The sequence below is a fragment of the Lolium perenne genome, chromosome 7 (assembly GCF_019359855.2).
Source record: "Lolium perenne isolate Kyuss_39 chromosome 7, Kyuss_2.0, whole genome shotgun sequence".
Lineage (NCBI taxonomy): Eukaryota > Viridiplantae > Streptophyta > Magnoliopsida > Poales > Poaceae > Lolium > Lolium perenne.
Window position 1 is genome coordinate 170632784 of NC_067250.2, and position 25622 is coordinate 170658405.

The 25622-nt window shown below is 45.5% G+C and overlaps 2 protein-coding genes across 2 annotated transcripts; both read left to right on the forward strand.

The window, feature by feature from the left end:
• The first annotated feature begins 6417 nt into the window (after positions 1–6417).
• LOC127301040 (F-box protein SKIP1) lies at positions 6418–11767 on the forward strand. The gene is made up of 2 exons (XM_051331246.1): positions 6418–6884; positions 10980–11767. The coding sequence occupies exons 1-2, from the start codon at positions 6523–6525 to the stop codon at positions 11551–11553; spliced, it is 936 nt and encodes a 311-aa protein (XP_051187206.1). The 5' UTR covers positions 6418–6522; the 3' UTR covers positions 11554–11767.
• A 1533-nt stretch (positions 11768–13300) lies between these two features.
• LOC127301041 (uncharacterized) lies at positions 13301–14049 on the forward strand. Its single transcript, XM_051331247.2, has 2 exons — positions 13301–13516; positions 13638–14049. Exons 1-2 carry the CDS (start codon positions 13369–13371, stop codon positions 13877–13879), a joined length of 390 nt encoding a protein of 129 aa, XP_051187207.1. The 5' UTR covers positions 13301–13368; the 3' UTR covers positions 13880–14049.
• Positions 14050–25622: the final 11573 nt, after the last annotated feature.

Here is a 25622-nt window from a genome sequence, read left to right on the forward strand (position 1 = left end):
CTCCCACTAAAGCATCCAAAGCATATCTATAGCGAACAATAATCCCAAAATAAAAATTACTAAGAAGCAAACTTAGAGTCATTCTAGGTTCAGTTTTACCATAAAAATCCAAAATTCTAGACCAAGCTTCTTCAAAACTCTCCTCACTCCCTTGTTTAAAAGTAAAGATCAATTCCTCGGGTGACGGAGTAACAAGTGCAGGACTAGACATGATAACAAAATAAAGTAGATGCAAGTAACTAATTTTTTTGTGTTTTTAATATGGAGAACGCAACAAGACAGTAAATAAAGTAAAGCTAGCAACTAATTTTTTTTGTATTTTGATATAAGAGCAAACAAAGCAGTAAATAAAATAAAGCAAGACAAAAACAAAGTAAAGAGATTGGAAGTGGGAGACTCCCCTTGCAGCGTGTCTTGATCTCCCCGGCAACGGCGCCAGAAAAAGTGCTTGATGCGTGCAGTTAACACACGTCCGTTGGGAACCCCAAGAGGAAGGTGTGATGCGTACAGTAGCAAGTTTTCCCTTAGTAAGAAACCAAGGTTATCGAACCAGTAGGAGTCAAGGAACACGTGAAGGTTGTTGGTGACGGAGTGTAGTGCGGCGCAACACCAGGGATTCCGGCGCCAACATCGAACCTGCACAACACAATCAAAGTACTTTGCCCCAACGTAACAGTGAGGTTGTCAATCTCACCGGCTTGCTGCAAACAAAGGATTAGATGTATAGTGTGGATGATGATGTTTGTTTGCGAAGAACAGTAAAGAACAATTGCAGTAGATTGTATTTCAGATGTAAAGAATGGACCGGGGTCCACAGTTCACTAGTGGTGTCTCTCCCATAAGTTAAATAGCATGTTGGGTGAACGAATTACAGTTGGGCAATTGACAAATAAAGAAGGCATAACAATGCACATACATATATCATGATGAGTACTATGATATTTAATTAGGGCATTACGACAAAGTACATAGACCGCTATCCAGCATGCATCTATGCCTAAAAAGTCCACTTTCAGGTTATCATCCGAACCCCTTCCGGTATTGAGTTGCAAACAACAGACAATTGCATTAAGTATGGTGCGTAATGTAATCAACACAAATATCCTTAGACAAAGCATTGATGTTTTATCCCTAGTGGCAACAGCACATCCACAACCTTAGAACTTTCTCTCACTGTCCCAGATTCAATGGAGGCATGAACCCACTATCGAGCATAAATACTCCCTCTTGGAGTTACAAGTATCAACTTGGCCAGAGCCTCTACTAGCAACGGAGAGCATGCAAGAACATAAACAACATATATGATAGATTGATAATCAACTTGACATAGTATTCAATATTCATTGGATCCCAACAAACACAACATGTAGCATTACAAATAGATGATCTTGATCATGATAGGCAGTGATACGTCCAAAACGTATCTACTTTCCCGAACACTTTTGCTATTGTTTTGCCTCTAATTTGTGTATTTTGGATACAACTAACACGGACTAACGCTGTTTTCAGCAGAATTGCTCTGGTGTCTCGTTTTTGTGCAGAAATTCAACTTTCAGGAAAATCCTCGGAATTTATGTCGAAGGGCTTATTTTTCCAGAAGAATCACGGAGCCAGAAGGGCAGGCCTGGGGAGGCCCAGGGCCCCCAGACACTAGGCCGGCGCGGCCTGTAAGGGGGGCGCGCCGCCCTAGCGTGTGGCCCCCTCGGCCAGCCTCTGACGCCCCCCTCTGGACTACTTAAGGGTTTCGATCTAAAAACGCGAGATAGGAAGTCGAAGTCGCCAGAAACCATCCAGTACGCCGCCACCGTCACGAAACTCAGTCTCGGGACCAGAAACTCCGTTCTGGCACTCCGCCGGGACGGGGAATTGGAGGAGATCATCGCCATCATCACCACCGACACCTCTCCATCGACCAGCCATGTTTCCCCCATCCATGTGTGAGTAATTCCCCCGCTGTAGGCTGAAGGGGATGGTAGGGATTGGATGAGATTGGTCATGTAATAGCATAAGATTGTTAGGGCATAGTGCCTAGTATCCGTAATTGGTACTTTTATGATATTGTTGCAACTTGTTATGCTTAATGCTTGTCACTAGGGCCCGAGTGCCATGATCTCAGATCTGAACATGTTATTGTTTCATGATGATATGCATTGTTTTATGATCTTACCTGCAAGTTGTATACACGCATTGTTGTCCGGAACCCGAGGCCCCAAAGTGACAGAAATTGGGACAACCGAAGGGGAAGGCGGTGATATGAGGATCACATGTGTTCATGAAGTGTTAATGCTTTGCTCCGGTGCTCTATTAAAAGGAGTACCTTAATTTCCAGTAGATTCCCTAGAGGCCCGGCTGCCACCGGCTGGTAGGACAAAAGATGTTGTGCAAGTTTCTCATTGCGAGCACGTACGACTATATATGGAACACATGCCTATTGATTGATTAGTACTTGGATACCATTTTATTATTATTTGCAAATGCCCTACCTTGATTGTTACATGAGTTTCTCTCATCCATGCAACGCCCGTCATCCATCCCTGTGCCTACAGTATTTTAATCCTGATGTTTACTATAATCACTACTGCTGTCTTTGTTACTCTATTCTTTGTTATTTCACCACTCTTGCTATAAAACTGTTACTACTGATAAACTCTTCCGAGCAAGTCTGTTTCCAGGTGCATCTGAATTGACAACTCCGCTGTTAAGGCTTTCAAGTATTCTTTGTCTCCCCTTGTGTCGAATCAATAAATTGGGTTTTACTTCCCTCGAAGACTATTGCGATCCCCTATACTTGTGGGTCATCAGGCAGCTCACAAGATCTAACATGATAGCACAATGAGGAGAAGACAACCATCTAGCTACTGCTATGGACCCATAGTCCAGGGGTGAACTACTCACACATCGACCCGGAGGCGATCATGGCGATGAAGAGCCCTCCGGGAGATGATTCCCCTCTCCGGCAGGGTGCCGGAGGCGATCTCCTGAATCCCCCGAGATGGGATCGGCGGTGGCTGCGTCTCTGGAAGGTTTTCCGTATCGTGGCTCTCGGTACTGGGGGTTTCGCGACGAAGGCTTTAAGTAGGCGGAAGGGTAGGTTTAGGGGCGACACGAGGGCCCCACACGCCAGGGCCGCGCGGCCAAGACCTGGGCCGCGCCGCCCTGTTGTGTCGGCGCCTCGTCGCCCCACTTCGTTTCCCTTTCGGTCTTCTGGAAGCTTCGTGGAAAAATAAGACCCTGGGCGTTGATTTCGTCCAATTCCGAGAATATTTCCTTTGTAGGATTTATGAAACCAAAAACAACAGAAAACAACAACTGGCTCTTCGGCATCTCATCAATAGGTTAGTGCCGGAAAATGCATAATAATGATATATAATGTGTATAAAACATGTGAGTATCATCATAAAAGTAGCATGGAACATAAGAAATTATAGATACGTTTGAGACGTATCAGGCCCTCTCGGTGGAATGATATCTGATTAGCTTGGAAGCATGTGACTGGTTCACAGGAGATATCATATCACGGTACGAGTAAAGAGTACTTATCAGTAACGATGTTGAACTAGGTATGGAGATACCGACGATCAAACTTCGGATAAGTAAAATATCGCGAGACAAAGGGAATTGTTATTTTATGTGAATGGTTCTTTCGATCACAAAGTCATCGTTGAATATGTGGGAGCTATTATGGATCTCCAGGTCCCGCTATTAGTTATTGATCGTAGAGGAGTCTCGATCATGTCCGCATAGTTCTCGAACCGTAGGGTGACACACTTAAGGTTTGATGTCATTTTAAGTAGATATGGACTATGGAATGGAGTTCAAATGTTATTCGGAGTCTCAGATGGGATCCAGGACATCACGAGGAGTTCCGGAATGGTCCGAAGAATAACATTCATATATAGGAAGTTACTTTCCAAGTTTGGAAATGATCCGATGCATTTATGGAAGGCGCTAGAATGTTCTAGAACCTTCTGGAAGAAATCACCATGGAAGGTGGAGTCCCGGATGGACTCCACCAACCCTAGCCGGCCAGCCAAAGGGGAAGGTTGAGTCCATGGTGGACTCCACCTCCATGGCCGGCCATAGGGGAAGGAAAGGGAGCAATCCCACTTCCCCTAGGTTTCACCCATATGGTAAGTTTTGAGTTGGACTCTTATTCGAATCTTTGGGCAAACCCTAGGGGTTCCACCTATATAATGAGGAGGAGAGGGAGGGGGCCGGCCACCACTTGAGCCGCACCACCCAAGGGCACCCAAGGTCGGCGCCCCAAGTGCCCCCTCTCCCCAAACCCTAGCCACCCCGTCCTCCCGATACTTCCGCGGTGCTTAGGCGAAGCCCTGCCGGAGATCTCCACCACCACCGTCACCACGCCGTCGTGCTTTCGGGATTCCGAGGAGGATCTGCTACAGCCGCTGCCCGCTGGAACGGGGAGAAGGACGTCGTCATCAACACCGAACGTGTGACCGAGTACGGAGGTGCTGCCCGACTGTGGCACCGTCAAGATATTCTACGCGCTTTTGAAAGCGACAAGTGATCGACTACATCAACCATGAGATCTAATCTCATTAACGCTTAGCGATCTTCGATGGTATGTTGATCTTCACCTCATTGCTACCATCTACTAGATTAGATCTTGGCTTGTTATTCGTTCTTGCGGTAGGATTTTTTTTGTTTTCTATGATACGAATCCCTACAGGATCTCCACCTTCTCCAACGTCTTCATCATCACCATGACCAAGAGGGAGTAGTCCACCTCTGGACTACGGGTTTGTGGCACTAGCTTGATCTATTTCTCTCATGTTCTTCATAGTTCTTAGTGCCATATAAGCTGCCTATCATGATTTTGGCCATATTTGAAATACCTATGTGGTGGAACCTTATTCTATGATATTGTTTTATGAGATCTGATCATATTATATCGTGAGATGTATTGATGGATGCATATTATGAACCCGTTCTTAAGTATTTGTTCTGATCAAACATATGTGCAAGAGCGTGCGTGGGGTGATGTGTGTATTAGATGGAGTAGCATGATTTTAGTGATTGGATAGTGACAATATGTTCAAGATCTATTATGGCTTTGCCTTTCTTTTCTACTTCACTAGGGATAAAGTGAATGCAGGCGGGAAGGTAGGCTGGTGAGGGGAGGATGGCCGACGTCCTGCCTTGCCGAAGTTCAGCGGCGGTGTGCACGCCGGCCAGACGAGGTTAACGGGTGAGGCAGGGGCCTTATCAATTTGTCTATTTCCTCCCACCTCATCCTAACTAGTGGGCCAACTATTTTTTTTTACAAAATGCCGCCCCCTTTCTAACATATGCATCCCTATCTATTCCAGTCATGCCATGTCATCTCTGTTGGTGGATCTCACCGTCAGATTCTCTGTCAATTCGCAATTAAAGCAAGTTTAGTGTTTTTTTTGCGAAACCTCAGCAAAATATGGTAGTTTTTTTTTTCTCTTGAAACATAAACTAAAATCAAAATTTAGCCTGAAATATGGGAAAATTCGTTTCTGAACCCGGGCTCAGATGCTCTCTTTATCCTGACAGTTCATTCACACTTAGATTCGTGCGATCCTATTGTATTCCTTCAGGTATAATATTTTATAGTGAAATGTTGACACATCCGATGGCCCACACACCTGTATGTGCATTTAATTTGTCTGACGGCATTAACTCAAGGATGAAACGGAGCAGAGCATTATATGCTCCGTCATGAACCGACGGTGGACGGAACCATCTGCCGCATCTACCACTCAACCATCCCATGACTAAGCTAGCAGATATGAACTAATACTAGTCTACAGACAACAGAGTTCATGACTCCACCTCCATTGCCGTCGTCCTCATCGACAGCAGCTACAGACAGGCAGCAAGAGGCCGCGACAGGTCGACTTCCACCTCAGCAGAGAGGTTGCCGAAGCCATGGAGCCGCACAACTTCTGCTTCGACCCAGGATACAGCTGACGGGCCGAGGATGGCGGCCGCCTTCACGCCTGGCAACGAGGGACTGCAGGATGGGAAGGGATTGGGGGCGGAGGAAAGCTGAATCCGGTCGAGGAGATCGGTGGAGGGAGATCAGGTCGGCGGCACCCCCGGCTCACCCCGCGTCGCCATGTGCGTCTTGGCCCTGATCTTAGGCGAGGAAACTGTAACTTTAGCTGTGCAATTCTACAATTATGTACTAGCGGCACATGACCTTTTCACAGTTACGGGCCAGCGGTCCGTCAAGTACCCAGACCGTGTCATCAACTTGGGTCCACGGTAGGTTGTACGATACCTGCGTTTTTGGTAAGACGTATTCGCTCGAGGGAATACAAATGCACAATAGTCAGACCGCAAGTGGTCCAATCAGCGACCAGGTGTAGATGTGCTCGGGAGCCATTTCATCGCGTCCTGAAATATGTTGGTTTTATGCTAGCAACTCGTCCCGAGGAGACGCCAAAATGGCTTCATTCTTTGTCTTCTCCCAAATCACGAAAGAGAAATACTGAAAAGAAAGGAGGGCGGAGAACCCTAGCTAGCAAGATGGTGGCTGTAGTCGAAGGAAGCGAGGCGGCGCCGGAGGAGAGGGACTGGTCGGATCTGACGACGGTGTGCCTGGTGGAGGCGTTCTCCCGGCTGGACCAGGAGGACCTGTGGCGCGGCGCCATGTCGTGCTGCCGCTCGTGGCGGGACGCCGCGCGCTCCCGGCCGGCGCTCTTCGCGGCGCTCGACCTCGACCCGGCCTTCGAGTCCATCGGCGCCGACGCCGCCGAGTGGTGGACGCCTGCCTTCCAGCGACGTGTCGACGCTATGCTCCGCTCCACCGCCACACTCGCCGCGGGGGAGCTCCGCGAGGTCCGGATCCGGCACTGTTCCGATGACGCACTCGCATTCGCCGCCAACAGGTGCGTGTAATCTCTTAACCTGATGGGGTTGAGCTCGTGTGCGACGATGTGCCCATACGTTTGTGCAACCTTTTTTCTTTTGTCAATGAACTTCAAAAGTAGGTTCCGTGAGGGCATTTCCATTGATATTGGTTACAATCAACTAAACATAAGCTTAGTGTGTGCAAGGAAATTGGGTGGGGGCTCATAGAGTATCTGAACCATTTACGATCAACTAAAGGGGAAATGATATTAGGCTCGTAAATTTTAGGGCAAATATCTGTTCTCGCAAGTCCCAGCCAACTAAAGTCCACCACCATCCATCACAGTTAGCTAATCCACAGAAAATCATTGGCACTGCCCATCCGTGCAAGCTTCGTCGTCAACCCAACTCAACTCAGTTTCATCCTGGTGGTCTGAAAACATTTTGGAGCATGGGAACACCATCGTATCTGTCTTCTGTCACACTGCTATGTTCAGCGAAGAATAGCCTCAATTCAACATGGGTACCACTCTATTGTGGTCATCCACTTGCTGTTAGAGGAAGCAATCGGTTTCGATTGTGTATGTGTTTATTTTTAGGACTTCATCTTGAGTGATCAAAGTGTACATATATGCATCTGAAATTAATAATAAGAAAATAGTCTTACATACTCTCATGGTCCAACATGCTTAGGTCATATGAACTTTGCATCGTTGAAAGAAATAAAACAGCAGCAGAAACTCCGAAGTGCACTTGCACAGGTAGTCGACAAAAAGCAATGCGTCCCCTCAAACGTCGTCCTTGTAGAAATCCCCACTGACATCCTCCTTGGCTTTATCACCTATTGGAAACCACATCAGAAACATGGTCAATGAGTACTTCACGTGCAGGCTTGCCAACGGAAGGTTGTGATTCAGTTCGTACAACTGCATCTTTAGGTGGTAATATTTTAAATAGATTCCAAGACGATTTTGTTAATCTAAATCAGTTAGATTTTTGGGGTTGTAGTGCAATCTCAACACCACGCTGTGGATATCAAGCAGCGGGGTTTAACAACTCGGCAACAATGGCTTCAATTGCCACAACTTAATGAAGATCTTACAACCTGACTTCCAACAAAATGAGATGAGTGAAGCGGGGAAAACAGGTCTTAGCATAACTAGGCTCCTTTGCTCATCCATGACCTCAGACATGGCTATTCGAATAATTTGGCACTCTGCAGACTGTGTACCTTTATCAACAAGATACAAGATTGATAACTTGGGTGGTTCACAATCTTCCGGCTAAATTGCCCAAGCCCTCACAACGATACCTTTAAACTACTACTTTCTATTAACCGCAAGAGACATTATTCGTCTGCACTGGCCCTCTTGCGCTATACAAGGATTGCACATTCTTTCCTACTCATATCTCAACGGAAGTCACCACTACGTCATAGGAGGTTAGTTGGCCAAACCATACACATTTAGGCTCATCGTTGTAATGTTGAAACAAAGGGATGCATACTCGTGTTTAGTATTCACTTGCCATGCAAGTATGCAAAGGATTGTGTTACTCAAGTATCTCATGAATGAATGTTGTCAACAGGGGGAGTATTAAATCTCATATCTGGTACAAGTGTACTCAAGAGCTGCCAATTAATTTGGGCCAGAGGGAGTATTAAATCGCATATCTGGTTGCCATATATGATAATTTTTATGTGTCTAAGGTGTTGCCTCGCCTTACGCTTTAAGTGCTTAGAAGGTGGAAAGGTCCCCAAATTCCTTAGATCACCTTAGCGCCTTAAAAAGCATGCTAGGAAGCATGACTAAGCATCATTTAATTCTGCGCCAACTCTAGGCGAGAAAACAAGCCTTGATCCTGATCTCCTGCCTCGTCACTCCCTACTTATTTTAATGTAAGTTGCAACAAAATAATTAACCTTACTTCAAACTCCAAAACGTATCACGGGAGAAACAGAGATCAAAGAGCAGACAAGCTGGCATGAAGATTCCTTTGAGTGTCGAGGGATAGGATAGGGGTGCTAAGGATTACAGGTTCCTTACAATCGGTCGCATAATGTCCATAACCATACCATACTATAGCAATTACCACATTATGAAACATGTGAAAAGGGTCTAATATGCACAAACTTTGGTGACAATTTTATAACTTGATCAATTTGGTAATTAGCAAAGTAGTATTCCCTCCGATCCAAAATAAGTGTCGGGAATTTTGCACTAATCTAGTACTAAGTTTGTACTAAGTCACCTACACGTATTTGGACCGGAGGGAGTATTTTTTTTTATAGCCTGGTCATTTCTTATGCAACAGACAAATAACAAATGTGATTCTACGATATTGAAATTAGCTCACTGTCGATACGTGCCAACGACTACAACATGCATCTGTGAAATTAACAGTTTAAATTAACACTAGCAGTTATCAACTAGTGTTCTGAGCAAGCTGACAGCTATTTTACACGAGCAAGTAATTATCATGCGCATGCAACCATAGTACTAAATGTGCTAGCTAAAACAGAGGCTATCAACTTAACAGGTGTCAACATGAACTCCTAGCCAAGTATTATTTGAACATGTATAAACTCTAGACTCTAACTGCATGATGGATCATCATCTACTCCACACTGGATGCTAGCTGTGTGAACTACGGGGAAGCACAGAACTGGCTACACAGGTTAACTGAAATCAAAAGAAAGCTAATTGTACAGACAGGATGTAGAGACAGGGCCACATGAGCTATTGGGTGTTGTTGGTGGCCAATGCTAGCATGGTCATGGGAGTCATGAGATGGGTAAAATTGAGCCAGTGAACCAGTGAAAAAAATACAAATACATTGGTAGCAGGGAACTAGTCTGCGGCGCAGCGGCCAGCCGGCAATGAAGATGGATGAAGTGGCGCTGTGGTAGTGTGGGAAGGTGGAGTTACGGATCATGGACCTCAAAATTGATTGAGAATAAACGTAAGAGACTTCTAGGAAAGTCTACGATATGAAGTGATCAAGCTGTACCTCACCGGAGTAGATGAACGTGGCAGCGAAATGGTGGACTGAGTTTGGGAAGAAACGTCAGATTCTGGCGATGTGGTGGATGAAGCTCTAACTTGTTCGGTGCTACTTCCTCGTGGGTGCGTGACGAGTCTCAGTGTGAAGGAAACCGCCCGGTCGTCTCTGGTGGCAGCTTTCAATGGTGGCAATGGCTTCATGTGCTCACGAAGAAGGGTGAGGAGAGCTGGGGCTGGCTGTGCGGAACATGAATAGAGAGGGGCAGTGGGCTTGGCGCTTTAAACAGACGATGGGAAGAAGCGGTTCAGGCGTCTGTGGTGCAGGTTGTGGGCAGTTGACAATGTTGTCCACAATGGCAGCATCCTGTGCTCGTGCAGGTGCTTGGAGTTGGAGGTGGAGCATGCAGGACAAGGTCAAGCTGGGCAGGCCCTAAGTAGAAAGAGAAGGAGCAAATGGGCTGGGTAGAGTCGGTCCATACGGAGGATGAATTTGTGAGAGAATTTCTGATTTAGGAATTGCTCAGAAAACCAATTGAGTCTAGGAAAATGCCAAATGAAGTTCGACAGTCGTAAGAAAATTCCCAGACAATTTTAAGTATTTAGAGTACTCTAAAAATTTACGATTTTGACATATGAGGGTTGGCCTCCTTGCTGTACATGTCAGTCTCTTTGTCTACTCAAGTACAGTTTAATATATCTCAATTAATTGACACGAAAACCAGAAAAAAATATTGCTATTAAAAACTTAAGAGTAACATCCTTAATTCGAAAACAAGCCACTTTTGATATGTTACTTCTTTCTGCGGAGGAGCTAGTTGTTAGAAGACTGGCCCGTTGATTGCACTTTTTCAGATGCTCGATTACACCAAAGTAGCCATTTGTGCTGGTGCCTGCATTGACCAAGGTGGCAAAAAATTGAAGATGCTTTGTCCGGCTCAATAAACTTAAGTTGTTCTTCCTACTGCGTTTTCTCTGGTTTGATTTTATGTGGCAGTGTGAGTGTATGTGTCATTCTACTGACACCTATTTGCTTGGATTTGACATGTCTTTATGTATAGTGTCTGGTTTCCATCTGTTCATTTGTACTGGAAGTATCATTCTGAGTTCATTCATTCATTCATCCATATGCAGATCTCCACAGCTCAGTATCCTTTCCATCAGAAGCAGCCGGAGTGTAACTGATCGATCGATGCTTACGATTGCATCATGCTGTCCTGTTCTTACGGAATTGGACATCAGCTACTGCTACGAGGTTTCATACAAGTCACTCGAGGCGATTGGTCAGAATTGCCCTAACCTCATAGTGCTCAAAAGGAGCATATTCAACTGGCTTGATTCATCAGAGCATACTGGAATAGTTCCTGCTGACTATCTAAGAGAATGCCCCCAAGACAGCGATAGGGAAGCCATCACAATTTCAAAATATATGCAGAAGCTGAAGCATCTGGTGCTTAGGTTCGCGAAGCTATCTGCTGTTGGCCTTAATTCTATTGCTGAAGGATGCAAGGAGTTGGAGATTCTGGACCTGTTTGGCTGCGCGAATTTGACATCCAGGGGAATAGAGCAGGCTGCTGGAAATTTGAAGAATCTGGAGACTCTGGTTAAACCAAACTTGTACATACCGAGGTCCTCCTTCCACATGGAGAGGTACGGACATTGGCAGTTATATGATGAGAGGTTCCAGACAAATGTCTTTCAGATATAAAATGAAGCATCAAGCTTGCCAGGGTCGCGTTGAGAGTCCCCCTTGACCTGTTAGTATGTATGCATGGGAGGTTTGTTTGTTGTAGAATAATAGCATCCTGTTTGACCCAGCTTCGAAAATATACACATGAAAAACTGTTGTGCTTCTGTTATTTGTAATGTTATTATGTGCTGTAATAAACTGTAGTTTTATATATCTGACCTCTTACTGTCAATATTTTCTTGCAAAAAACATCCATATTACGCATGTTATATTTGTTTATGTGATGCTTTGGAAATCAAACAGAACGTTTGCACTAGAAAATATCCTACAGAAGTGTTGAACATGGTCAGCTCATATAATGTGTAGACCCTTGTAAGATTTTTTTTCGTTGAAGATGTGGACCCTTGCGAGCTTGGTTTGGTTTAACGTGGAATACTGGCGTAACTGGTGCCCACGTAACGTGGCGATTTCTTTCTTTATTCGATGCTGATCCAAAACCACCTTTCGACAATGGCGACCCTTCTTTCTGTCCCTTCATATGAGAACAGATATGATGCCTTCGTTCTGTGGGAAGATTATGCATTGCCTTTTGGTCAGTTGAGATCTCAATCTGGTTTATGTGTTAGTGTTAGGATCCTGGGCGAATATATGCCTTATGCAACAAATCGCAACAAACTTGGCTGTGGGTGTTTCATTATTATTTTTGAATAGAAAGAAGCAGAGAACCTTAGATTCTGAAATTTTAGCGGCTTGAAAAAGAAGAAAGAAGGTAGGTTCTGTCGCAGTGAAGATAAAATTTCAGTGCCCTTCTGTGTAATCAGATCCACAATAAGAATTAGCTCTAATTTAAACTAAACCCCCATACTAGGATCGCTAATTTAAACTAAATTACCGACATTTATTATGAATCGGAGGGAGTAGTAATAACATCATCTTATCCTTTTCAGGATGACGATGCCTATATGTGTATCTTTTAACCAACCAACATGTGTAGTTTCACACATCTATTTCCATCATTTGCACTGACTACTCATAGCCTGTACCTTCCAACCTTTTTCGTATTTTTCTTGCATAATTCGTAAGAATTTTTAATGATATGTCTGGGTTTGTTATTTTCCTGCAATTTTTTGTTGATACAACTATTGTTCCGCACTAGTCACATGTCTGAAAACTTCAGTCCGTTCAGAATTCGGCGAAAACTACATCTCAGAGGGAAGAGACCACACTACATCGGACGTTCCTTCCGTGTAGTCACTAACAAAAAGGAGATGAAAAAGAAACCAGTTTCTGTATTTCTAGATGACAGCAAAAATCCTGTACTGTAGGTCAGAGCTGGCAAAGGCTCTTGTCCATGTAGAGCAATAGCATCATGGATTCTCTGCGCCAATCACATGCGCAGAAAGCAATCAAAGCTGCGCCTCGTGCTGTCTTTTGCCCCCTCGATCTTTCCCCCATCAGAAAAACCAGTGGTGGCAAATAGCACATGAACAAAAGCATTTGATACTGTTGCCTGTTTGGGAGTTGAGCTAATATCAACAGCAATCTTATGGGAGAGCTCTAATCCTGATTTTGAAAGCCAATGAAAAGTGAGAAAGGCACGTTGCAATCTCTCCTTTAATCTTTTCTTCACGGTGTCTGCCTCAGAAAAGCACAAAGCTGAACTGGTACCACCGTGCAATTAACTTGTGGAGTGGTCTTGCGTGTTGTAAAAAAGAGAAACTTGTGGAGTGGTCTTATCTTACTAGCTACCCTCCTGTACCCGGGAGGTATAATAGGAGCCTCCACCCACACTCCACATCGGAGTTTCTCTGTTGGCCACCAGTCCATCTCAAGATGAAGAAAGGTACTCTTGCTCTCTTCCTCCTCTTGGCCTTTGCTTCACATGGCACATGGTGTGCAGTAGCTGGGAGAAGCGTCATGGCCGATGCAGCTCATCACCATCTGAGGCCTCATCTCCAGGTGCAGGCGAAGGGATTGCTTGGTAAGTACCTAGCGTGTATCGATCTCCTCTTCTGCTTTCTTGACGTTTCAGGTCCAGCCTTTGCTATGGAACTAAAGTTTGACAGCAAAATGTATTCCTGTAACTGCTGCTTGCTCCGCAGAAACAAAAGGCAAGCATCTCCTGGAGATGCATAATCCCAGGAAGTTTGGGCATGCGCACATGGCTGGCGGCGGCCCAGGCGGTGGAGCGAGCGGCGGTGGGAGGAACACCGGCGGCGGCGCGGCGAACACAAGGCCTCACAACAGCAAGAACGGGGTTGCTATGCCGCTGCCGGCTCCGGTGACCTCCGTCCTGGCACTGGTTTTCACCACTACCATCCTCCTCGCGGCGCTCAGCTTCTGAAGTGCCGATCTTGTTGCGGTTGGTGTGTGCTAGTTGCGTTGCAGTTTCGGAAATGGTTTGTGTAATTGTTTCTCGGTATCGTACTGATATATTGTTCACTGGCTAGTCGTTAGACTATATGTTCCTCCAGTTCTTCAATTAGCAAGCAACAATCAGATGGTTTAAACTTCTTTTTTTTTTGCTGCAAGAAGCAAGATAGTTCATACTTCTCCCCGTCAAAAGAAAGAAAGAAAGTTCATACTTCTGACTTTCTGAGTTCTGCGGCCGAGTTCTTTGTCATGTATTGTAACGATTTTACTTGATTTACTCGAGGAGCTGCACAGAAACAGCGACAAGGGAGAGGGGCAGGGACGATGAGGAATCGAGAGTAGAGCTGTAGAGGCGGGCGAGAAAGAAAGGCAGTAGGTAGGAGTCCAGGATTCGTATGCCATATTCGATAACGCTTACAGCTAACCAAGTCTCAACCGCTGTCCAACTCTTGCAAGGCCCAAGGCCCACTATCCAACTTCGGTTCCTTCTTGGCCCGTCTGGTTGGTAATGGTGTAGCCCGTGACCCCCATGGAAGTTGGAAGGTGGGTTGTTCTTAAACACGTACTGATGGATGACAGCAGAGCCATCACCACGTAGCAAACTGAACTGGCAAGCCGCTCCATTGAAAAGAACATGAATGGTGGCCGCATCCCCTTTCTTCACCAGCATAGATCCAGACAAGGCACTGGAACAAGCGGCGGAAAATCGGTTGTAAGGACGGAGGAGAAGTCGGTGTTACCTCGTCTTTTGTGGCGGTACTTGCTTCTTGCTGAGAGTTGAGACATGAACCAGTCATGTACTATCTCACTAGACGCTGAGACAACCAGGAGCGGCTCTTTCTATCCCTTTTCTCAAGAGCACTCTCCTCTAGGGGTGTAAACCAATACGATTAGATTTTGCCTCTATCACATTTTTCTCTTGGATTTGGAGGGGAGCAGATAATAACCAGTTGTGGATTCAAATGTGGATAAATCGGACAGCATATTCGGATTGGAAACGGAGCGGAGTTGGACACAAAAAATTAATCGGAAAAAATACTTCTATAGGTAGAGATTTATAATTTCAGCAAAAGTGTAGAGGATTTAACCCTTCGAGCCTACAATAGTCAATGAATTAAGACAACAGAGACAAGATTTATACTAAAACCCGAGCATTCATCGTGATGGGATAAATATAGACTGAATAGACATGGTTGTAAAATAAAATAGGTAGCTCCCTAACTCATGATTGTACAAAATTGGCGTTGAATTTTGAGTAGAAAATCGGATAATCTAGGTTGAAACATTGGGCTAATCCTAATTAAATTTCGGATGATCCATATCCGCATGCTATTTGCTATACCATATATACCTACATCATATCTGGATATTGCGGATTCGGATATCCCTATCCTTCGAATTCTCAAAAATAAGATATAGATTTATTAAAACTGATTCGGCCCAGAATTTGGTACGGAAATTATCCTATCTGTCACCCCTACTCTCCTCCCTCCCGGGCGAAGCGAAGACCATCGTCGTTGGAGATGGTCATGGGCCAAGCAAAGGCCATTGTCGCCGAAGATGACTGCCTGAGGCGAGCCCCCCCCCCCCCCCCCGATGTTGTGTATAGTGGGTGTGAGTCTACTAGTTTAGGGCTTTTAGTGCTTCCCTTAGTGGAGAATGTCACCATGCCGAGTGGGTCTTGGCCATGGCATTCTAGCGGTCGGAGCCAGAGACGGGAGGGAGTTCACATGCTGCTCTCCTACTAAATAAGCTCGAAGGGCTGCCTCTAGATCTGGAGGTCAAGCTTGGAGCTCTTCTTGCTCCTCTATCTGCTTCATCTCGTCACCATGGTGGTGAAATATGGGGGGCAGATCTAGAGGTGAGAACTCGATGTTTGGTTTGTGAAGCTGTTCGTGAAGCTCGCTTGCAGAGTTCACCCAAGAAGGCGAAGTTCGTCGATGCGATTCATGGCCCACAAAAGCCAATCCTTGTGGTGTTGGGTTGCCACCGCATCATCTTCTTCCTCCAGGCCGGTGGGCTGATGCATATGGAGGATCTTTGGTCCTAGTGCGGCGCTCCACTCTAACGGCGGCCCAAATGGCATAGTCTTCGGTGTCGGCGACGGTGGCCGTGTCTTGACATCGTGCCGGAGCTATGACGGAGAAGGACTTATCATAGTTTTTGAATTTCTTCTAGAGGACTTTCTTCTATTAGTTGAGGATCAATATGCTATTCTTTTATTGTATTTATTAGGATCCTCTATGTAATTTACCCCACCATGTAATACAGCCTGTTGGGCCTTCGGGCCTCTTCCCCATTAAAAAGAAAGACTAGACTCGTAAAATATAGGGCTGCCAATGACAAATGGGGCCGCTCTATAGGGCAGCCGCAACCAATGACCAGTGAGGTCGTCTATTTTTCAGGAAAAGACATATATTGCCGCTCTGTGGGGCTGCCGCAGCCAATGACCAGTGGGGTCGTCTATTTATTTAGAGAAAATCATATATTGCCGCTCTGTGGGGCCTCTGCAGCCAAGGACCGCTCGGGTCGTCTATTTATTTAGAGAATATCATATAGAGCCGCTCTGTGGGGCCGCCTCAACCAATGGCAGGTGACTATTTTCGCAGCTTAATCTAAAGTGAATCTTATGCTAAACATGGTGCATCCCGACGGTGACCTAGCAGCGGCGGCGAGCATAGCTGTTCTGACCATGCCGATATCGGCATCGGCATCGGCATCATTTGGAGGTTGTGGTGCTCGAATCATGGTGGAAATTGCGATATTATTTTTTACATGCATAGTATATAGAAAATAGCTAGATCTCTAAATCGATGCATATTAAGCTACATATGTATTCTTGGTCATAATCCCCTTATCTAAAGGGGATGGATGCATGGCTTCACGTTGTCGTCGCTTTCATCGTTAGTATCTTCGTCGTTCGAGTAGTAGTTCTGCCTGCACATTGTTCCGTCGAACACCTTCACTGTGAGCACATCATCGCCTTCATATTTGAAGTGTACGAAGTAGCCAAAATCCACACCGTGCGCGATGGAGAAATTCTCCCAGCCCTTGTCGAGGTACATCCGGCCTTGTCCGTCAAATAGGACCTCCACGGTCCAGAGACGAGGACCGCAGTCAGCTGCTCGCAAATACACCTTAGCTGGCTCCTGGCCGTCAAGATAGTCCGCAAACTTTTTTGGGAGAGCCTGCAAAGATATCGAGCGCCGATCGTTTGAAATTAAAGGTTTTTGAGAACATACCCATAATTAATCACATGCATCATATATGTGGGAACGCGTACGTACCTTCTTGACCAAAGGGTCTTCGTAGACGACGATGAAGAACTCCTCTATGATCAATGGCAGTGTTGACGGTGGTGGTGGCAATGATGATGATCCACCACCCCGGCCGCCCCTTCCCCTTCCCCTTTCCCTTCTGGTCGGCGTCCGAGACGTTGAAGCCGTGGCAATGGATCAAGTGTATGTGAACGAAGAAGAGAGAGGCATAACCTATTCACACAAGGGATGGCCGTTGTGGGTGTTTATAAGGGAGAGATGGCCGTTGTGGGGGTTTACACAATAAATTAAGGAGGATGTGACCGTTGTGGGGGTTTACACAATAAATTAAGGAGGAGATGACCGTTGTGGGGGTTTATATCTCAACAAAAAAGTAATGCGGACTATCTTGATGGAAATGGAACTTCGTGATATAGTTTATCATTTTACCGTAAAAAGTAATGCCTAAAAGAAATGGTAATTCGTGATAGTTTATCATTTTACTGTAATGGCTACAAAAAATCGGTGATTGTTTATCATTTTTTGCGTGAAAAGTAATGGCTACAACAAAGGGAACAAATGGGTGATGGTTTATCATTTTTTGCGTGAAAAGTAATGGCTACAACAAATCGGTGATGGTTTATCATTTTTTGCGTGAAAAATAATGGCTACAACAAATGGGTGATGGTTTATCATTTTTTGCGTGAAAAGTAATGGCTAAAACAAATCGGTGATGGTTTATCATTTTTTGCGTGAAAAGTAATGGCTACAACAAATCGGTGATGGTTTATCATTTTTTGCGTGAAAAATAATGCCTAAAAGAGTTTACAATTTAGCTCGTGAAAAATAATACAGAAAACCAAACTTCAGCGTACTGGGTAACAACCCTTTAGCATACATAGAGGGTGGAAGCTAACCGCCGCCAGAGAGAGAGGGTGGTGGCCCCGACCAGAGAGAGAGATAGGGGTTATCCTGCCCGTTAGATCATACGATCAACGGTCGGCGGGCACGATCCGCGTGACATGGGCTAGACCAATCAGGGCAATGTTGGGCGTCTGTGAGAATTTGTGAAGGGAGAGGGTAAAACTGAGTAGTATCAAGAAACCAAGGGCAAGTGAGTAGTAAACAGACAAAGGGATTCAAATATGAGATTTAAAAAATGAAAAATGCGTGTTTTGTACAATAAAACCCATCTTGGCCTACCTCAAACTATTTGCAATACAAATATACATGAGTGTGAAAATTGTGGCCTCATTCAGACAAAGAAGTATGTTTTGGGAAAAGCTGTTTTGGGTAGGGCTTATTGTGGAAAACTATGCACCTTCATAGCTACTAGGTGATTTGAGAAGTGGCAATTCATGGTAAAACTTGATTTATCTATGATTGTTATGGTTCCCAACGTGGCAGGTCGCGTAAGAAGACTCCATGAGTAAGTGCCACTCTTTTTTGGAATTTTTTGCACACTAAATGACTCATTTAACTAGTTAATCCCATTTGTTGACTCTCTGTTGACCAGCCACTTGAGGGTAAAACTGAATATATTGCACTAGCCAGTATTAGCACCCAAGGGGAAAACTGAGCACACAAAAAATGGTAGTATAAGACTCGAGGGTATACCTGAGTATATCTAAATTTTCAGGGTTAGAATCGAGGACGCGTGTTGCGGTGCAGAAGTGGAAGACGTGCAATTGTTGACGCGTGTCGCGGTGCAGACGTGTAATAGTGGACGCGTAGGACGCGGGTCACATTTAGGACGCGTAAGCCCCTCTCTCCCTCCCTCTGCACACAGTACGTCTCATTCACTCTCACGCACGAAACCACGCCTCTCACGCCCCATCAACTTCTCCAAATCGAAGGAAAAAACTCCAACCGCCGTACGCGCGCTCCCCTGCCGGCGATGGAGAAGAAGAATGCGCCGGTGGCCGTCGCCCCCGAGCCTGTCGCCTCCGAGGCCGTCGCCTCCGAGCCCGTCGCATCCGAGCCCGTCGCCGCCGAGCCCGTCGCCTCCGAGGGCGGCGCATCCAAGCGCGGCGCCTCCGTGAACTGGGCCTCTCTCATGGCTGACAGACCACTTCACAAGATCGGCGAATGCTTACTGGCGAACGAGGAGTACGTGGACACCTACTCTGCTATATGAGGCAAGTTTGTAGAAATTGGCGCTCAGGTTTACCTGAGCCCGACGTGCACCTGCACGAATGGATCATGGTAGACCACGCCCTTCCACGCGCGCTGAGTTCACCTTCCTCCAACTCGGCACATCCCGCTACGTCACCATAGATCTATCGGAAGTTCATGCAAGGTTCAAATTCCTCCATATCTATAGGGTTAATCTATTTTTATTTTCATCCTAAACAACTTAGTGCTGAATGTTATCTTCATCAATATATTTTAGATACTACTTCGTCTGCTTTTTCCGTGGCGTCATCGTGCTTGCCCAGAAGAACCAGCCGCACAAGGTACGGCTTTTGAACCCACTCACAAAGACATCGAACACTATGTTTGAGGCGTAGATGCCATCTGTTCTTCTGGATTCAGTCGCTGTAATAAAATCCTCGACTATGGTCTTCGTTTCCGCACATTACCCGTAGGGAATTGCTTGGGTCGATGAGAGCACTCCAACTAAGGATATATATGAAGATTGGGGAGAAGGAAGATTTTTGACGAGCACCATTCTCTGCGTTGCATTACCCCGTTCAATGGGGAATTGTATGCAATAGTTGTGGACAATTCTGGGGTCGGACAATTAGTGTGCACCAATGTACAGCTGGAGCAGCGCGCGAGCACTGTCAAGATGGAGACACTAATTTCATTTCCAGAACTTTGGAAATGACAAGTTCTACCTTGTGAAGTCGGATGGTGATCTTCTGCTTGTGTTGTTGGACAACATGCTTTTGGAGGACCAATCATTGGTGTACCGTGTGGACACTCAGAGCCGCTCTCTCCATGCGGGCACTAACACTGGCAGTCATGTCTTCTTCGTGCATTATATCCGGTGTATCTGCGTTGACACCAGAGTGCACCCGACACTTCGACCTGGCTGCATCTACTACGCGGATTTGGGTTATATCAGAGAGTACTTTCATGATACAAAGGCCTGTGATGAGTAGCCACTACGTGTGGATAGAATAGGAAACTACGGTATGAGAAATGAACAAAGGCTTTTGGAGTTCAATGAATATTTACTTGGGATGACGCACGAATGGAGCGACGAAGAAATATATGAGGAATGAAGAACAAATTTCATTCATCCTGGGGTATCCTAATCTTCATGTTGGCCATACATTGCGTGCGTCTTGTATTTTTTTCCAGCTTAGTTTGTCGTGAACATTAACAATGTTATTGGCTGCTTTTGGCTGCTGTATGCAGTTTATGTATTATACTTAGTTTTCTGATTATGATGCTGTGAATTTATCATATACTAGCTTCTAGATTTGCTACTAGATTTGCTGCCATATTTAGCAAAAAATGAGGGCCAAAAGCATAAATAATTGAAGAAAGACATAAATAGAAGCTTCTCTAGATTTGATACTAATTTGGTGAAAAAGACAGAGAGAGAAAGAGGGAAAATATGCTCTTAAAAATGCCAATTTGGGCCGAGAGAGACAAAACCCAGCTCTCACGTACAACCAAACATGGTCTCATCCTGTCCCACGCGGTCCCTTCCTACCAGCCCCACACGATGCGGCCCCACAAACGACACGGCCCCACACGTCAGCACAGAACGTTCAACTAAACAGGATTCCTTCCGTCCGAGCTCCTTGTGTTGGTTTCAGACAAAGGCTTGGGGAAAACCGAGAAAAAACTAAGGGGCTGAGAAAAACTGAGTACAGCTAAGAATCTGAGGGCACGAAAATAGAAATCCCTAAGATATATCACCCACGCATTTGAGCAGGGAAGGAACAAATAACTCAGATTTTTTTTTGGATTCTCCGAGGTTGCACTTTGTGATACATCAAATCGCCCAATTCAAATGAACTCGTTCATAGCGATGCTTATCCGCGTCATGCTTAATAAATTGCGGAGCCTGAGTAGTTGATGAATTTTGCAATGAGTCACTTCTCTAAATCTAGAACTGTGCAAGCATTGGTACGTGAGTGCCAAGGAGGATGGCCACATAGTACCTTAAATAGGGAGTCCTAAAATGGAGTGAAATCTCATGTTGTAAAAATATTGTGCGAGTGGAAGATAAGAGGCCGATTCATTCGGAGGAGCATGTACTAACCATCGAAGGTGTCCTTGGGTGTTCGACAGACTGAAACATTTCTTGCTACAATGTGCTTGCGAAGATGAGATCACGATCAAAAATAATGGTAGTAAAAAGACCGTGTAACTTGAAGATATTGTTGAAATACACTTGTGCAACTTGCAGGGCCATGAAAAGATGAGTCGGTGGCAGAAAGTGAGCATATATACCTTGACCGGAGCCAGGATACAAAACCTATGATGTCAAGCTTAAATATGCGATAAAATTTGAAAACACAACAGTGTACAAAAATTAAAGCAGGAGAACAAAAGACAAATCCCATTAGGATCATGCTTACAAATAAAAGGGAAAGGGCCTCAGACCGGTGTTGAACTAACGGACGAAGGTTGCCATGGCCATGCCTTCGAACTAAGAGCATCTCCAGTTGACGAGGTATTAACTCATCAATGCCTACGTATTGTAGACTAGGGTTTCGTTGGATGTAGAGGGCAAGTAGATCTCGAAGGTTTCAACCAAAAAGTACTCGACAATTATGAAACTAGGGTTATGTTGACAATAGATCCGATCCTCTCTTCGTCCCTCGACCCCCCCTTATATAGGAGGTGGAGCCGAGGGTTTCATAATACACAAGTTACAGAGTCCGAGAGGGTTTCTAACCCGTCCCGCAAGATTACAAGTCATACTTCCTAATACAACTCTAGCTTTCCTTAATAACATCTTGGGCTTCCGAATCTTCTTATTCTTCGAGTCATGGGCCTTCAGTAAACCCTGGGTACCATCTTCGGCAGGCCCATTGGGGATGCCTATGTCAGTAGCCCCCGAGATTTTGCTTGAATCGAAGAGTCAGGGAAAATCTCCAACTTTAATCATTCAATAAATCTGCCGAATTTATCACATATCTTTGGATATGCAATTTAAGCAATCCACAAAAACCTACTTCAAGATCACGTCCCTGGACATGATCTCGGGATACTGGTGTAAACTTCGACAGGTGCCGCTTAAGGTCTTACCATTCTGTCGAGTCCCAGTCATATTTTATCGGGTACCTAACGCGTCCGTTAGGATTTTTCTTCGTATCTGTTGATACGGAAAAAAGTAGCAAACCGACGTCAGAGACGGCGCCACGCCACTCATAACGGATCTGGGGTCTTACCTTCGCAAAGTTTTGCGGCATTCAGAGATTATTCGCTACTTTGGCGCTCTGAGAATATATTGTCGAGTGCTTTTTCGGCTGTTGGAATAGCACATTTTATTGAGTCAACGGATGACTTATTTTGCCTTCCTGATGGGAGTATATGTAGAATTATTTATATAACTCAAAATATGCTCACTTCTTTTTTCTTCCTCTTTTCTTTCTTCCTCTTTCTCTTTCTTTTTTTTTTGTAATTTCATCGGGCACGCGAACAGCGTTCCCGATGGGAGTAGCCCCCGAGGCTACAGCCAAGGACTAGTGCTTGGTTGTAGGCTCAACACTTTAATGCCTCATGTCTTTATATTTTCATTCTTTCTCGAACTTTTCACATCTATCGGGTGCACGACCAGCGCTCCCGATGGGAGTAGCCCCCGAGGCTATGAACAAATGCTTGCATTTGGTCATAGGCTCTCGACATTTCTATTTTGTCATACTTGAATTTTTCTTTTTTCCAAAGTAGCCCCCGAGCATTTGGGCAAAAACTTGTATTTGATCAAAGGCTCTCGAAATAATCAATAATTTTTTGCTGTCGCCATTTTTATGAAGCGTCATAGTCGAGATTTTCTCTTGCCAAGGTGACATCATTGCTGACGATAGCCACGACCGCTGTATCGGGAAAACGCGAGAACTGCTCTCTCTGCCTTGCGGACCCAAATTGCTCATCAAGTTGACACGTCGTGCAAGTGGGGGACACACGTCCTCCACTTTTCCTGGCGCACGTACTGTAGCTTCTGTTCTTTCTCGTCTGAATGAAATTACTTTTTACCCATTGTCCATGTGTACACCATCTATTCCGCAATCTCTTCATCCAACGGTGTGTCGTTTCACCGCACCTCTATTTAATGTCTTCGTCTTCCTCCGTCAATACTTTCACTCGCGCCACACCTATGTTCTTCTTCTGCAAAAATCCTCCACTGCTCCCATTGCCTCTTGCGCTCAACCACGCTCGCACCTTTCTCCTTCACTCTATTTGATGCCACCGCGCACGCGGCTCACCAGGCATAGCACTCCGGAATCCAAGATGGCTGCTGAAGATCTGGAGTGGGAGAGATCCAAGATCTCCAATCAGGATATGAACCTGCTGAAGAAGCTGGGGTTCACCAAGAAGGAGAACGCGATGCGCTTCCCCAAGGAGGAGAGCTATCCATCGCCTCCAATCGAATACCGGGTCAGTTTCGTTGACCATCTCATCCGCGGTCTTTTTCCCCCTATCCACGAGTTTCTTCGAGGTCTTCTTTTTGTCTATGGGCTTCAGCTGCATCAGCTGATGCCCAATTCCATCCTGCACGTGTCGATTTTTATCACATTGTGTGAATGCTTCCTCGGAGTCCAACCTAATTGGGCTCTGTGGAAGCGCATCTTCTGCCTCCGCCGTAATGGCTCCCACAACGTCGCCTATAACATCGGCGATGTTGTTATCTGTGTTCGTTCTGACGCCGAGTACTTCGACGTCAAATTCCCCGACTCCATCCAAGGGTGGCGCAAGAGATGGCTCTATGTGCATGAAGAGAGCTCCGATTCAATGGAGAACAATATCGCCCCTTTCGACGGAGGAGCCAAAATCCTTCGCCGCCGTTCCTGGGATGCTGAAGCCATGGAAGATGAGAAATTGGTGACAGCGGCGCTGATGACTCGCATCCACGAGCTGCAGAACACCCGTGGCAAGGAACTGTCGGGTATTCAGATCACAGCCTATTTCCTTAGGATTAGAGTGCAGCCTCTCCAGGCTCGCGAAAATCCCCTTTGGATGTACGCTGGTGAAGAAGACGTCGACAGGCTCTCCAAAGACCTTCCTATAAAGGATTTGGAGAAACTGATCCGAAGGATCTCGTCGCTCAGCAAGAAAGATACTATTCCATCCTCTTGCCGCATTACGCCATATAGTGGCGCCAATCCCCTTCCCGAGGTAATTGTTCCTCTTGACTACTATATTGTCTTCTCGAGTTTTTGGTATCTGTCGACTACTATCTTGCTAGCGTCTATTGCATAACTGTTTGTCGACACTCTTTCTTTTTCACAGAACCACCCTGTTCTGGCTTCTCTTCCTCCTCGTCCTGAAGGTGGGGAAGTCGAAGAACGTACCGTTGTCGAGGTGGTCAACCAGGGTATTTCTCGCCCTGAAAGTGAAGTCGCAGGTTCTCAAAAATCCGCGGCTTCTTCTGAAAAAGAAGCCGAGTCTGAGGCCACTGCCTCGACACGCTCCCTTCCTTCCGCTGTTTCTCCAATGAACAAGAGAAAAAGGGATGAAGTCACCGATTCCGGCTCCTCCAAAGCCGAAGAAACTGGTCCTTCCGAAAGGAAAACAACTTTCAACCCTTACGAGGATGCCCTTGTCAGCTCATAAGTTCCCTATTACTCTTTGTTGCTTTGCTCTCGTTGTTTTTGTCTATCTTGATTCTTATATTGTCGCCATTTTATTGCAGTGGTGACGAAGAAGAAGAGCAACCTATTGACGCGACTGCTCGAACGAGTACGTCGCGTACTTTAGTTGTATCTGAAGCTCAGCCTGATGGAGATGAAACTTCGCCTCCTCAGCAAAACATTGGGCATCCAACTCCACCTACAAGCCCTCGTGCCCCTTCGCCAAAGAGGGCAAGGGTCGAGCCATCCAAGGAGCCTGCCTTACAACTTGGTGGCTCCACGACTCCTCCTTTGGATGACGTAAATTACTCACTTCTCCTCTTTTGTGCAAAATACTTTTCGATGCTATCGACTCTTTTTTGTTTTTTGCTGTCGAGCTTTTTACCTTATTGATGCTTGCTTTTCTTTTCCCTTTGTGAGCCTTTGATGAAGGAATTCATCCATCTCGGTACCCAATTTGTCGGGTACCACAACTATGCTAAAAAAGCCGAAGGTGATATTCTGCTACTTCTTCTGGCAAATGACCTCTCCCTCCTTTCTTGTCATGATTTTGATTGTTGTCGACTATTTTGTCAGAAAATCTATGGAAGCCAACAAGCGTGCTGACGCACTTGCTCGTAAACTGGAGCAAAGTGAAAAAGCTCGTAAGAAGGCTGAAGCAGATGCCAAGAAGGCTAAGGTAGATGCCGCCGTTGTCGAA

What these genes read in the sequence shown, in the direction of transcription:
- LOC127301041 (XM_051331247.2), top strand. Translation starts at nt 13,369, where the DNA reads ATGAAGAAAGGTACTCTTGCTCTCTTCCTCCTCTTGGCCTTTGCTTCA. An exon ending in GCAGGCGAAGGGATTGCTTG is followed by an intron (nt 13,517 to 13,637) that starts GTAAGTACCTAG and finishes CTTGCTCCGCAG; the next exon opens with AAACAAAAGGCAAGCATCTC.
- LOC127301040 (XM_051331246.1), top strand. Translation starts at nt 6,523, where the DNA reads ATGGTGGCTGTAGTCGAAGGAAGCGAGGCGGCGCCGGAGGAGAGGGAC. An exon ending in CTCGCATTCGCCGCCAACAG is followed by an intron (nt 6,885 to 10,979) that starts GTGCGTGTAATC and finishes ATCCATATGCAG; the next exon opens with ATCTCCACAGCTCAGTATCC.